The following is a 16,492-nucleotide window of genomic DNA, read 5'->3' as shown; positions in this document are numbered from 1 at the left end:
GTTTGAAAACAGTCCGCCAGTTCAAACTAATTTTTTCTTTTAGTAGAACCTTTGAAAATGAACCGACTAGCCATCCTATAGTTGAAAATTAATCCATCACAATTCACGTTTTTTTTTAATGGTTTTATTGGCTAAAAAAATACATAAATTATATACCGTAACTTTTAAAATCAATAAAAAAAAAAACAGGGATCCGGAGACGTTATCCCTTTTATTTTTTCACTACACCAACCTTTATTTCATTGCAGCATATCATGCTGCCATCTTCAAAATCTACCATCACCATCAACTTCTTAGTATTAGCCACTGGCTAGCCAGTAGCATCGATCGTGATTCATCAGGAACACAAAAAATTCAGAATCGACAAACATCAAATAATAATGCTCGGATTCGGCGAAGCAAAGGCCAAAAACTGAGGATCATGCTCCAATACAGACATTTCTTTTTAATCTAATGTCACCCATGCCTCCACTGCATTATCATAATCAGCACTTCCTATTTCCTTAAAAATTGTCAAGTTTCGGAAAGAACCAAATTCTCCAGAAATGCCGCTCCAAATTGGATTCCCCCACCCAAAATCAACTTCATTGAATCCAAATTTGAGCCAACTGGAAGATATGATGGCATTTAAATTTTTGTGGGTAGAAACCTCTTCTATTTTTTTTATATACTCACACACTTTTGGAAAACTTTCATCACCATGCAATATTTTCAAGTACTCACGATTGATACTCCCCACAGCTTGCTTCATACGTGCCACCAATTCATGCAGCTCCATTTCTGCTGCATGCTCCATGTTATAAGCTGCGCTTGCGAACAGAAAGAGGTTCCCGACACTAAAAGTCGATAATCTTGGCTCTGTTAATCTTCGAAGGTTCACCGCTTGATGTAATACAAACCGTGAATTTGCTGTTGATCTTGGAGCCAGCATGACCGACTTCAGAATGAATGCTGACAATGCTTCAATGCGCGTTGGATTGGAGACACGTTCGCCTTTGCATTCAGACCTTAGGGATGCTATGGCCTTCGCGTTAAACACAAATCTTCTTGTCTTGGACTTGGCTTCTCTGAACCAAATCTTTTCCATTACGGATAAATGGTGATTTGGTGAAGGGTTTTGAGGAGGGAAAATGATTGATGACTCAGATAAGTTTTTGTACGTCACTGCTTCATGGCAAGCTCCACGAGAATTTGCAGCCCAACTTCTGAGAAAACCACTTGTTGTGGCACCATCAATGATCTTATGTGAGAGGCACAAGCCAAGTGCTATGCCACCACAATCAAATATGTTCAATTGTACAGCTGCTTGGGGCACTTGATCTGGATTTGGTTGGTAACTGAATGGAGGATACGGGAGACATTGGTCCAATAGTTCCATTGGAGGATTTTGAAGAAACTCAAATAAATGAGTGTTCACTCGGGTTTCAATATGTGGAACTCCCTCATCGTAATCGTTGATGATGAGATTGTCTCTCACTCTTCCTGCAAAAGGGTAAAGGCGGTCTAGGGTTTTTGAGAGTGACTCCTTGAGTTGAGTTGAGATTTGGGTACCCTTTAGATGTGTATTTCTCATGGGGTAAAATAGTATCAGTGGAGAAAAAGTTGTGGGAGTGAGTTGATCTAAAAGAGAAATTTTGAATGGTTTTAAAAGATGAACATCGAGTGAAGATGGCCTCACAACTTCTTTTGAGACAATACTAATTTCCATACTGGTAATGTGAAAACTAAGAGAGAGGTTTTAGTTGTGTACTTATAAACAGAGAAGTGCCTGTGTTTTAGTCTCCTTTGCTTCAATAACAATAAATGGATATATATAGGTAACTTCTTAAATGGAGATAGCGTTTGGCCAATTTAATTTCCATGGGGGTTGTGCGGGGGCAGTCAGAATCAAAATTTTTGGTTGACGGTTAATTTGTAGTACTAATTTGAATCCAAAAATTAAAAAAAAAAAACATTGCAACAAAAATAGCATAAATATGATTTAAATCTTAAAACATATAAAAATATAAATAAAATAATTGATATCTAATTATATATAATTATATCATCTAATTCATATATACATTAAAAGGGAAATTTACGATTCTTTCATCTCTCCAAAATCATCTATCATTGATTCTTGTGAGCAAATCACCATCCATTTAATAGATTAAATTGTCATATAAATGATCTCAAAATATTTCAGAGTCGCTATTGGTAATTTCTCAATGTATTTACATTTCGCCCAATTCTAAAATGACATTTTAAAAGTAATTTATAATTTGGGGATGCCATAGCCCTTAGACATGCATGTCGTTCTGCCTGACAGCACAATCTTCTTTGAATGAAATGTAGACTAACTCATATGGTACTAAAAGCAAATAAAAACTAGCCGTGAACCAAGCTCGGCACTAAACTACATCGGCTTGTAGAGATCTCAACCCAAAGAGTAATTTTAGAACCTGGATTAGCCTCAGTTGATTATCTGTCATTTATGTATAACAAGTCAGACGGGCATCAAGTTTGTTTGTCAAGGAACTTAACTCTGTTATTTTGTAGGCTGAGCCGAGCGGGCCACTCAACTGCTGGTCCACGGCAACCCAAAAATATAAAAGCATGCATGGATGACGTGACCAAGAACAAATAAATTTTCAGAATATAAGTTCACTTCTTCAGATCTGTAATCTTATAGAAATAAACTAACTTGAAAATCTCTTGAGGTTATCTTTGTTAGGAAATTGGTGGGTGCAGCAGGACCACAGCTAAAATAAAATTAGAAATAAAATAAAGAACAAGCACAATAGAGGACACCGAAAATTACGTGGTTCGGCTTTTGGCCTACATCCACGGGCGAAGACAGAAGGAAATATTTTACTAGTGAAATAAGGATTACAAGTATTGTAAGATTTTAGCTCACTACCCAAAACCCCAATACACCCAATCTCTCACTCACTAGACACGCAAGAGTTTATTAAACTCTTGAAAACTCTCAACACTCAAAGAAAGAAAGATTTCTCTCGATGGAATTAAATTCAAATGAATTAGGGAGCTCTTCCTTTTATAGCTAAAAAATGGCTATTAAATTAATATATATATTTATATATTTCAAATGTAGTTACCAACTTCTTCTTTTTCTCCATTTGGATGGCACCATTTTTCTTTGGCCGGCTGCACCATTTTCTTCTTTCAAATGTCAAACCCTTCTAGATGCAGCCATGCCAAACACTTCTAGATGCAGCCAACTTTGACAATCTTGACTGTATCATAACATCTCATAATGCTCCAGAAAATGAATGAAGCACCTATGTATCATTCAATTCATCCATGTGTACTACTAAATAAGAATTTAATAATGTAGCACCAAGGAAACCGTAAGACTATTTGTAGTTCGAATGGCAAGAAATTTCAGATTCGGCCCGAATCTGCAAAGATCTGTAAAATCATTGATAGTAAAAGCTCTCTTCAATTTTCACAATGGATGTAGACATAATTATGGCCAAATTGTTAGAAAAATATGCTCTTTAAAAGCATATGTGTTTATTTAATTGTAATAAATAATTTTTCTGATTAATAAAATAAATGAGGTATTTTATTCAAGTATCATAGTTGCATTAATATTTTGAGTAAAGTCCATTTAATCATATTATATGTATTTATGTGATCACCATATAGATTCACAGAAGACATAAATACAAGTTATCTTATAATTAAATAAATTAAGTTCGCAGTTGATAAATAAAGTTGGGCACTTTATTTAGGTATAGACTGTAATAAATTCATTGAATGATTTGTCTTAATCATGTATGAATTTATTGATGTAGTACGACTACATTGAACAGGATCACATATGAGATTTAATTAACTTTGTAATAACTGTCAGACTTATTAAATCTCATAGGTATTGATTTTACTGTAATTTTAATTTTGAGTTAGTTATAATTTCATGATTGTAATTGTTATTCCATTTAAGTTACCGATGGGCACGACACATACTTGTAGTCAAGATTACCCAGTATCTTGGTGGGAGCAATTATGAGTATTGAAGTTATAGATTAACAATATAGAATTTGTACAACACATCTCTTGATGGGTTTTCGGCGCTTGATCATAGAATTCTCTGGTCAAAGTGTGTCAAACCAGTAAGTATCAAGGAGTAATTAAATTGATTGGACAGTTGAGATATCGATTTAATTAATGAAGTGGTACAAATAATTATTCAGTAAAGAGATCAATGTGGCTTGGGATGAATTATTATTCGAGTATACAATTATGATTATGGAGGTCAGTTCCAATCTTATAGTGGAGTAGAGTTGGAATTAAATGATTAGACTTGTTCATTTACAGGCTTGATTGTTTTAGCCACTATTGTATGTTCCTAAATGATCCCTGGGTTAGCTCATTTAATTGATTGTACCACTACTGGACCTAAAAACAGAAAACTGGCATATTAGGTGATAAACCTAATTATAATATTTGTTAAGACCTTATGTGTTATATTTATGTGCAAATGGAGCCTTGTGTTATTTTACAAGTGGTTACACATGATCTCCACTTTCACGTAAGTGGAGAGATAATATTAAATTCAAAATATTTATTATTTTGAATTATAATAAAAGGATAATACATATCTAGGGTTTTACAAGAAATTTTATATAAGTGTATTTTTCTCAAGAAGAAAAGTTACATGATTCCAAAATACCCATTTTGAGAAAAACACTACAAAAGAAGTCGGTTGTTTTGGAAGTAGTGAAACGGATGCCCACACGTCCAGTGCTGATCAAATTTGAGTCATAGCTGGAAGATTATTTGGTGACGGATCGTGATCTCGGTGATGGATCGTGATCTAACAGGAGTGGTAGTGACGGATCGTGATCTAACATGAGTCGTGGTGATGGATCATTATTTGGAATCCTAAATTACTTTAGCAAAAAAGCAAAGTCGGATTGTCAATGTATGATTTTCTACATTACGGATTCTTATGTATTGTATGAGATCCGTCCTAAAAAGTTTTATAAGAAAAACTAATTTTTAACCAACAGATATAGACATAATTATGGCCAAACATTGTAATCTCTTGGTTAGTATTGATTTTTGATTGCTTCTCTTGGTTAGAATTGATTTTTCATTGCTTCTTTGTATAATTGCTTCTTGTGTTTTTATTAGATACTAATCATGGTCAACAAGATTAGGGTTCACACACTGCTACAAAAATGACCTTTACTGACACTTTGTAAAAAGTGTCAGTAATGGTATACATTTGGATCATTTTTTTCATTTAACAAATATTTATCATAAATCACTGGTACTAAGGTGTCAGTAGCATAAAACTCAGTAATTACTTATACTTTAGTATCAGTGATAAAAACAAATATAATTCTAATTATGTTTTTACTTGGACTCGAACTCAATATCTCCGAAGTTAAAATTTTAATTTCAAACTACAAACCACTTGTGTGCATATTTTCTTTGTTTGGTTAAACCGTATATAATTAGCTACAAACCCTTTGCTATAATTTAACACAAAATTTTTGATCTCCCTCCACCAAAATGTGTTCCCTCTCAAACAAACTAAAATCCAAATCCCTAAAATTCCAAGTGCCTAAATCCCTAACTCTCCCTAAGTGCTAACCAGCGGCAGCCCCTCTCTAAGGCCTTACCAGCACACACGATGACAACGGCACACGCAGCCCGTGCGAGGGCAGCCCAGCAGGTCGCACCACACACTGCAGTAGCTCGCTCGCTTTCACTCTCTCTCTGAAGGCACACACAGCAGCGGCAACCCCTCTCTTTCACGCTCGTTTAGTCGCTCTCACTTTCTCCGTCTCTGGTCACCATCTCACCCTCCAGTCTAAATTATTGCCGTTGCAGCCGCGTTCAGCCGTAGCTATCGCGCTGGGCGCCTGAGACAGTGAGTTGAGATTCCACTTTTTAATTTTTTCATTAATTTTTTGTCTGAATTAGATTAGTCAAATACTCAAATTAATTGAGTTGTGAGTAATATTGTAATAATTTAATTTGCCCCGCATCCCCTGAAGAAGGTAAGCAACTCCATTTTTAGGGTTCGTGTAGTAGTTGTCTTGCCTTAATCGCCTTAGTAATCATAAGGTCGATTTTCTCAAGAAGGGCAACTTCGATCTTTTGGCATTTTCAGTGCTTCTTCCGAATCTCTCTTCACTGTAGCTTGCTTCTGCATGTGATTTGAGGGCCAAGAATTTATCTTAAGGGCGAATCATATTATGTTTCAATTCTCTGTTTGACCCTTTTAACTTTTGAATTTCAACATTATGTGTTTAGTGTTCCGTCAGTTGTTTTATCAAATACATAGGCCTCTGGGCTTTAGACACTAGTGTTCAAAATTGCCATCTAGTTTTTATGGTATCTTTGAGCAGGGGTTTCGCTTCATTTGCTTGAATATATAAAAGATCAGTTTTCATTGTCATGGATCAAAAAAAAAAACAAGGCTTTGGCCAATGGTACCTCAGGAGGTCAAAGCCAAGGCTTCCAAAGACAATGTTCCCACGATCGATGTGACTCAGTTTGGCTACTTTAAGGTTTTGGGTAAGGGCCATTTGCTTGAGAACCAACTCGTTGTGGTGAAGTGTTTCCAAAACAGCCAAGAAGAAAATTAAAAAAGCTGGTGGGTCTGTTGTGTTTACTGCTTAGGTTTATTGTTATTGCTTTTATAAATTTTTTTCTGATATTTTGGTTTCAGCTTTTGAGTATTTGACTATATAGTTTTGGATATTATCATCGGAAACTTTTTGCTTTATATTAAGACCTATTATTGATTAATAATAATAATAATAATAATAATATTTTACAGAAAATGTTTTAATTTCTTTCTTCCATTCAGCACTCGTAGTATTTATTTGATTTGATATCTGTCATGGTGTGTTGATTATGCGGATGATAAGATACTACCTTGCTCCTTTACTTATGCTTGATTCCTTATACTAGAAACATACCTCTAGTAGAGTTGCCATTTATCTACTTTATTGTTGTAAAATCTGTTATAAAATGTATAAGCAATCATTCATTTGAACTCTCTTTATACGCTTAAAATCTGAATTCATGTATGAGGTGTTAGTGTCAATGTTGTTGATCATTTCAATAAGTAGTGCCAATTTATAATGACCTTGGTGCATTTCTATTCAGTTAGTAAACTTTTGTCATTTAAGTTGTTTATTTGTTTAACAAATGTATAACTAGTTTCTACAAATTTACTTTGTGTATAATAGATGATTCAAAATCTTGGCATAGAGGAAAGTGAAGTTTCTGAGGTAAATAGGGTACTTTACAAAAACTATACCACATTAATAGCTGGTCTAAGATACATTATATATGTAAGTTTAAATGCACTATTATTTATATACATATCCTTGCAAAAAAAAAAACCAATAAAAGCAGTTTCATAAACTGATGTAAATGCTGTTATTATTGTTAATTTGCAGGCTATCTGCTATGACTTCAACAATGATGACTATCATAGGTAACATTATTTTCCTTTCTAATTCATCTGAAAGTGTTAATTTGCAGGGGTTGTTTCTACTATAGAACAACAACAAGACAGCCCCTGTAAATTTCTAGTGGCTGTTTTCACTGCACAACAGCCCCTACAGATTTCCCGGGGCTGTTTTGTTGCTATTCTAAAGTCAAAACAACTCCTATAATTTTTTTGGGCTATTTTGCAATGAAAATACTTTTGAGGATTGTTGAGGAAGGAGGGGAATGAGAGCAGTAGTTTTTTAGAAGGCTTGATGAGAGTTTCATAAATTTGACAAGTTTTATGAGATTAAAGTGAAAGAAGTTTATACTAAGGCTGAAAGTTTGAGTGGGCAAATGGATGTTTTGATTGCAGATTTCTGTTGTTTGATTATAAAAAATAGGAAGTTTTTAATTAGATTGACTTAGATGTTTTGTTTTCTGTGACTTGTAGCAGGTTATCCAACATGGCTTCTTCAGACAACTTAAGCTAAGGTTCTTTATTTCTATAACTTTCAGTATTATTGTAATCTTATTTCTTATTGTTTTATTAGTTGTTGAAACATCCTTCAATTGCTCTGTTTAACTACTCACAATCAATTTGTTTTCCATAATCTATTTCCATACTAATTGATTTTATGTTGTTGTAGGTGGGAAAAAAATGAAGCTGCAGATGGATGTTGAGTGATGTTCTTGTGCTTCTTTTTGGTGGAAACTAAATTAGTACTTTGTGGTTGTTGAAAACTTAATTTAGTACTTATATTTTTCTTTTCCAGATAGTGGTGTAGTTGAATCATGTGAATTTGAGTGATGTATTTGGGATGTTTATTATGTGAATTATATTGCGACATTTTATATATTTAATATATTTTTAGCTTTCTTTTGGTTGTAAAACATTCAAGAAAAATATAATTAGAATAAAAAATATTTATTAACCAATCCTGCATAACATTATTAAATACTGACACTAAATATTTAAATTGACATGAATAATTTTTGATATTATCGAACTAGCTTGTTATTGATACTATAGTCACATAAATCACTGACATATAAATAGTATCATCAAATATTAACACTATCGTATCATTATTTTGGTGATACTATAGTGACATGAATTACTGATACAAAAATCACTGACACTAAAAATTAATGTCAGTGTGTTCTGGCTTGAGCATTACTGACATAATTAACAAGTGTCAGGAAAAGTACTTACTGACACTAATTTAGTGTCAGTAAAGCCCATTTTTGTAGTAGTGACAGGACTTGATTTAGGGGATTATTAGCTTATATCATTCTTGGAAATTCCTGAATCAAATCCTTTGTTGTTCATATATATACATACATACACACATATTCTCTATTAAGGACATCCTCATTTTAACAAAATAAAGATGCCATTAACAGACAAAACAATAAAGTTTCATTAGAGAAGGGTTATATATATATGAGCTATGTTTTATAGCAATAAGGAGTTATGTTTTTTCTTTTTTTTTCTTTTTTTCCTTGGCTATAACTTTATTTTTTTATGATCTATATACTAATTTTGTGGAAGGTACAATTGACAATGGATCAATGGATAGGTGTAGGGATATTTTCAATACTTTGTCTAGTCTATAAATTTTTGAAATAACAAAATAAAAGTAAACTCACATTGCTTATGAGAATATTTGCGCGATCTCATTTATTTCTCAAAATACCAAGAAATAACCTCAACACTCAGACAAAGTTTGAAACAAAAATTTATTAGAAAACAGCTCTACCTCAAAGCTTTTCAAAGAACACATGTCTAAATAGGATATAAATAAACATACTCAAATGATACAATTGCTACTATGAATAGAATTTAAAATAAGATACATATTTAATAAGATATTCTTATGTTGGTATCCAATTTGACATGGAATTATAGGGTTTCTTTGATCTGCATCACTAAATAAGGATAAAATTTATCAGATCACGTTTCGTCATTTTTGAAAACCTTGGTGTTTCCATGGATTTCCACAAAAAGTCAGGTGCCCTGGAGATAAACTCTCTTTAGATAGAGTTGGTAAAATTTGACACAAACACAAACACGATTAAATCGGTGTAGGTGGAGATAAAATTTACCAGACCACTTTTTGTCATTTTTGAAAACCTTGATGTTTCCATGAATTTCCACAAACTGTCAGGTGGGTTGGAGATAAACTCTCTTTAGATAGAGTTGGTATAATTTGACATAAACACAAACATGATTAAATCGGTGGAGGTATTCAAATTTGACACAATTATTAGATGGATTGTATTTGTGATAAAACACAATTAATAATCACATCAAGTTTGAGTTTAGCGCTTTTGACAGAATAACTCATTTATGACATGATTAATTATTAAGTTACATGTATTATCTCGTTTTAAATTTTATCTACCAGATAAATGTTACATTCATCATACTTTAAAATTATTTATTTATATTTAAAATATAATTGATTACATTTAAGAAGGTAGTACTACATAACTTTTAGAAAACACAATAAAAATATATGAGCCAACTTGAATTGTCACCTACAGATAATAATACACTTCTAGAGGTGGTAGTACACAATTTCAAGAAGATATAATAAATTGTAGGTGTTCAAATTTGACACAAGCACAAGCACGATTAAATTTGTGTAGATGTTCAAATTTAGCACAATTATTAGACGGATTATATTTGTGACAACTCGATTAATAATCATGTCAAGTTCAAGTTTAGAATTTTTGACACACTAATTCATTTATGACATGATTAATTATTCAATTACATATATTATCTCATATTATTTGTCATTCTTTAAAAATTATATATTTATATTTAACATAAAATTGATTAGATTTAAGAAGATAAAATTATTAGAGTGGAAGAAGGTAGTACTACAAAATTTTTAGATAACATATTAAAAATATGAGCCAACTTGAATTGCCACTGATGGATAATAATACTCTTCTAGAGATAGTAATACACAATTTCTAGAAGATATAATAAATTGTAAGTGTTCTAATTTGACACAGCAGGAACACGATTAAATCAGTGTAGTTGTTTAAATTTGACATAATCATTAGATGGATTGTATTTGTGACAATAGTTTAAGTTTAAAATTTTCTAACACAATAACTCATTTATGACATGATTAATTAGTCAATTAAATATATTATGTCGTTTTATATCTTATTTAATAGATACATGTTACAATCGTCATAGTTTAAAAACTATTTATTTATATTTAAAACATAATTGATTAGATTTTAAGAAGACAGTATTACAAAATTTTTGAAAATATAATAAAAATATATTAAAAATATGAGCCAACATAAATTGCCGCCTATGGATAATAACACCCTTTTAGAGGTAATAGTACACAGTTTCTAGAAGATATAACGAAAACGTGTAAAAAATTTAGCCCACTTAAATTGCCACCTATAGATAATAATACACTTCTAGAGGTAGTACTACAAAATTTCAAGAAATGTAATAAAAGCATGTTAAAAATATGATTTGTGAAGAAAATAAACTAATATATTTTTAAATGGGTAGGAAGAATATGACACAATAATAAATTATTTTACAAATATTCCCTACTATATTTTCATCGATTCAAAAGTAAAACAGTTCAGTAATGCTCGTTTCAAACATTCAGTGGTAAATTTTATGCCTTTTTGGAAACCTGAATGGTTTTTTGAACATTAGGCGGCCAAAATGTATCCTTTAAAACCATGATCATCTTTCTGTAATTTGAATATTTGAAAGGTTACAATGCAATCATTGCCCACCAGCACCGTGGATCCGGATTGGTTTGGCTGCCTGTCTTAACAACACTGAAAAAATCTTCCAAAAGTATGCAACTTACCTATAATGTGTAGAGTCCAAATTGCCTTTTTGAAAGATGAATTTAATTAAGAATTTTCATAAACATCAGATTTGCATCAATCAGAGTTTCATAGACCAAGTTACTCAAATGACCAATAAGAAAGTGGCGCGTAAATCCTGAACATAATTATTTGTCTTACAAAAACCTAGCGAAAGCAAGTTCCAGCTACTATATAAGAAAGTGAAGGATTGTGTTGATGAGAGTTTCAAATAAAGAGAAATCAAAATATTGACTTCAAAGATTGATTCGTTAATTAGCTTCATACTATGGCTTGTAATCACATTGGTTTGGGTGAAGGCTTTAAGTTTCATTTCCAGAGGAAGTCTTAAACAGCTTCCACCAGGACCGAGGCCTTATCCGGTGATCGGAAACCTACTGGAACTGGGTGACAAACCTCACAAGTCACTGCTCGAGCTCGCCAAGATTCATGGCCCCATAATGAGTCTAAAACTTGCCAGGTGACCACAGTAGTGGTTTTTTCTCCAAGCATGGTCAAAACTATCCTTCTAGACCATGATTCATCATTCTGTAATCGAACAGTTCCTCATGCAATGTCGTCCCACGAGCACCGTGAATTCAGTTTGGCCTGGATGCCAGTCTCAAGGCCGTGGAAAAATATTCGAAAAATATGCAACATGCTTATTTTCACTACTCAGAAACTCGATACCAATCAAGACCTCCAGCGCAAGAAAAGCAAATAACTTCTTGCTTATGTTGAAGAAAATTGCCGTGCGAGTAAAGGAATAGATTTTGGCCAAGCTGATTTCAATGCTTCACTTAACTTGTTATCCAACACAATCTGTTCTATTGATATGGTTGATCCCAATGACAGAGAGTTTAAAGATATAGATTGGGGTATCATGAAAAAAACAAGAAAGCCTAACTTGTCCGACCGTGCTCCTCTTCTCAATATTATCCAAAAAAAAAAAAAAGTGTGGAGATTGACAGAAAATATATCAAGCACTTGTAATGGAGCTAGGCAAGCGGCGGCAGAAATTGATAGGGTAGGAAAACTAGATATCATTCTAGTATTAGACCAAGCTAACGCGATTAAGTTAGGCCTTAATTGAAGCGGCATGATTAGATCTCGTTCTAAACAAACGAATCAATGAAATTTTTAATAAAGCATAAAGCGAGATTAGATTATGCTTTAATCCAAATGACTCTACAAGAGAGATTTTGATAGATAATCCCAGGAAGAATTATAAAAAGGGGATTTTTTTGAATAATTGAATCTGAGTTATGAAAATAATTACAACACCTCTTTATTTATAATGAAGGAAACCTACTTCCCGAAGTTAACTAAAAAAGGAAAACTAAATCAAAATTCTAATAGAGATAAAATACTAAATCACATATCATAATAGACTCCAATTAAAATAGAAAGCCCTAGAATAATAAAAATTCTAAAATCCTAAATTAACATAAATTAAATCCTACATCATTCTCCCTATCTTAAAAGAAACTCATCCTCGAGTTTGAATACAATCTGGAGGATGAAACGTGTAGTGTAAGACAAAATCATCTTGTAATTCGAACTTATTGTGTTTCTCATCAATAATTCTTGAAAATTTGAAGAATCCATACTTCAACAACTTCTTTCACTTGTACATTCTTCGATTTGATGATGACCTCCAAGAACGAGCAATGATCAAATAACTCTTACCTTTTCTCAGTTGTCGTTCAATGCGCTCTCCAATAAGTTTCATCTTTCCAATCAAAACTTCTTTAAGTACAATCTTCTTGTCTTCAATGTGAATAGATCGAACCATTTCAATCATTTAAGCTTCTTCAACTTGATTTTGCTGCACAACCTCGATCGTACTATTTGCCTCAATGCTTAAATCAAGAGTAGGTTGTTCTTCTTCGTTAAAAATCTCAAATAGATCAATAACATCGTCATCTTCAATGCTTGTCTTGTCTGATAAGGAAATATCATGCACATTCTGGCAAAAATTGTCAGGTTGAAACTTTAAATCAATAATAAATTATACCTTTTCTTTTGTCATCTCACGTGAGTCTTCTTTTAGACACCTTCATAGAGACACGCCATTCCTTGATTAAATCTTGGACTTCGTCAAGTTTCTCAATCACATCATCAAAGTTTCTTTGTCGTTGTGACTCAATTTGCGGTTCGATGTACTTGGCTATATCAATTACATGCTATAAATTGTAGATAGTGTATGTAGGCATCCTTTCTTGAACATGTAAATCGAGCCCTTTCACAAATCTTGTAATTGTTTCCTCTTCAAGCTCATAATAATATTTACATCCATAAAATTGTTCAAACTCATAAGCATAAGTAGAAACGGATCTCATACCTTGTTTTAGTAAACAATAATCAAGAGGGATAAACCCAGATCGCAAAGTACGCTTCATACATCTCCATGATCGAATTTTGCATTTGCCTTGGTTAAGTCGAGAAATTAGCAACTCATCCCGCAATTCTGAAATACTTATGCTTAATATACTAGCAGCAAGCAATACTTGCTCTTCTTTATGAGTGCACCAAAATATAAACTAGTGCTCAACCTTGTCCAACCAATTAAGAAATTTGTTTGGATGAGTGTATGCAAATAATTCCGACACATGATAATTAAGAGGGCAAAGATGGTAGTTTGTCATTTATTGTAAAGTTTTCACACAAAGGCAAAATTGTAAATAATGTTCAACTCTCGAGGTGGGTGTGGCTGTGATTCAGAGTGAAGATGGTAAGAGAGGGTGGTTTTAAAAAAGTTGGGGGCTAAGCTAAAAATTGAATAAAATTATTGGGTGAAACGGTAGTAAAGTAAAAGTTTAGGTTTCCAGTGACGGTGGCCGGAAATTAAGTAAGGATGAGTGGATCTAAAAGATTTACAATCGATGAGTATAATGGTGACTGTGGATTGGCCAAATTTACGCGGTTTGGCCAGAGAAATGTTTCCAAATGGTGGTGGCTTATGGAGATGTGGCTTTCAGTTTATGGCGGTTTTACAGCGGCGGATGGCTGGGTTTATGGTCGCCGGTTGGTAAGGATTATAGTGGTGGATAAATTGATGGAAAGGGGAGGTGGTTCGGTGGCAGTGCGTGAACTCACAGGTTAATGTTTCTTACTGTGGCTAAGGGTGGCGATCCTGGGCTGAAGTTGATCGATTTTTGGTTAGCAAAGGCCAGCGAGTTCGGTGGAGGAGTTGGCTGGCAGCGATCGCAACTAAATCGTGGTGGATTGAGTGGTGAAGCTTATAGGTTTGGATGATTTTTGCAATGGATGTAGGCGGCATTGAGGGCAGCAATGGCTGGGGTTTGGCTGACGGCAGCTAGAGACTTTAGAGATTGTGTTGGCCGACAATGAACTGTTGCTGGAAAGATGGCAACGACGGTTGCATGGCAGCGACTAGGGTTTTCAATTTTGAGAATTTTCTTATTTTTGGTTTTTTTTTGTTGGTCTTTTCAGTGGTGGATTTGGTATAAATGGATATGGGTACCTAGGAAAGCTGTGTGAATTGCATAGAATCGCTCTGATACCAACTAATAGAGCAAGGCAAGCGGAAGTGGAAATTGATAGGGTAAGAAACCTAAATATAGTTCTAGTACTAGACCAAGCCAACACAATTAAATTACGCCCTAATCAAGGCGTGATTAGATCTCATTCTAACCAAACAACTCAATGAGATTTTTAATAGCGCATAAATCGAGATTAGATGACGCTCTAATCCAAAGAGAATTAAAAAAGAGGGATTTTATTGAATTAAAATTTTGATAGATAATCCCAAAGAGTATTAAGAAAGGGGGATTTGATTGAATAATTGTATCTGAGTTATGAAAATAATTACAAGACCTCTCTATTTATAATAAAGGAAACCTACTTCCTTAAGTTAACTGAAAGAGGGAAACTTAATCAAAATTCTAATAGAAGTAAAATACTAAATCACAAACCATAATAGACTCCAATCAAAATAGAAAGTCCTAAAATAATAAAAATTCTAAAATACCAAGTTTACCTAAATTAAAGTCCTAGATCAACTTGTTTCTAGTAATATTTCTTCTTAATTTCTAGTACAAATTACACGTTGACAGAAAACATATTAAGCACTTGTATTTGGTAATATTTCTCTTTCTTTCTCTTTTTCCTTTTCTTAAATTCTAGTATAAATTACAATTTAATTAACAAAGTTTGTATAACAGGATTTGTTTGTTGCAGGTCTAACACAACTTCAGTTACAATGGAATGGGCAATGGCGGAACCACTCCAAAATCCAAAGGCTTTATCTAAAGTAAAACTAGAGCTAGAAGAAACAGTTTGCAAAAGGCAAAGCAGTTGATGTTGGAAAAAATAGCATAACATGCTAATTTGAGAGCACATTTTGAGTGGGTCCCACTTAACGAAAGTGAAAAATATTGTGAGGTTCGGATTCTACTCCGTTGATACTTCAATAGTATAATTTTATTTTCTCAAAATGGTGCTTGGGTGAATGAGAAATTGTCTCTCAAAGTTCACCCTTGAAGTTGAAAATTTGAAAGGAAATGAGTCTTATCCCACATGGGAAAAAGAAGCCTAGGAATAAGTGTTTAAATATAAACACTTAACCATGCATGAGTAAGAATTATAAGGATAGAGGCTCTCTCCACACGCGCGTGCGCAGGGGGGGTGCGAATCAAAGCCCGATTTGGTTGAACTCGTGTGCGCCCGCGCGTCCTACGTACGTCAGCCCAAAATCATCCATGCAAGCTAGGCACGTTTTTAATTCCTTTTGACTTTTTTATTATAACAGTTCATGTGAATTCAAAGAATTGGTAACAACTTTTACAATTATTTTTAGCTGTTATTCACGTTTTTTTTTAATTCAATTTTGAAATCAATTCGTTAAATTGATTTGGCTGTTATAACAATTAATTAAAATGTATTGAATTCGAAAATTCAATACAAAAGCTGTTACATCCTCCCTTGAGTATAAAAAGGCACCTTCACTTCTGTTTTTTCCACTTGCAAAAACGAGCACAAAGCACACTTGTTTTCCCTTCATTCTTCTTCGTCTTTCTCTGATCGAGTTCACTGTTGTGGTTCGCCGGAATTTCCAGCCTGTGCTTGACTGGAAGTTCGTACCCGTTGCATCCTGGGAAACAGATACCATTAGACCTTAAGCACTCCGAATAAGTGGTAAATC

The 16,492-nt window shown here is 33.5% G+C and overlaps 1 protein-coding gene across 1 annotated transcript; it reads right to left on the bottom strand.

Annotated features, from left to right (window-relative positions):
* Positions 1-445: 445 nt before the first annotated feature.
* LOC18034008 (vinorine synthase) lies at positions 446-1,708 on the bottom strand. Its single transcript, XM_006423592.2, has one exon. It carries the CDS (start codon positions 1,706-1,708, stop codon positions 446-448), a length of 1,263 nt encoding a protein of 420 aa, XP_006423655.1.
* Between the last annotated feature and the right edge of the window lie 14,784 nt (positions 1,709-16,492).

Source organism: Citrus clementina, unplaced genomic scaffold (assembly GCF_000493195.1).
Source record: "Citrus clementina cultivar Clemenules unplaced genomic scaffold, Citrus_clementina_v1.0 scaffold_8, whole genome shotgun sequence".
Classification (NCBI taxonomy): Eukaryota; Viridiplantae; Streptophyta; class Magnoliopsida; order Sapindales; family Rutaceae; genus Citrus; species Citrus x clementina.
Note: the sequence above shows the minus strand (reverse complement) of the source record. Positions and strands in the feature narration are given on the sequence as shown.

Excerpts from the sequence above, each read along its gene's own strand:
- LOC18034008 (XM_006423592.2), bottom strand. The coding sequence starts at position 1,708 with ATGGAAATTAGTATTGTCTCAAAAGAAGTTGTGAGGCCATCTTCACTC.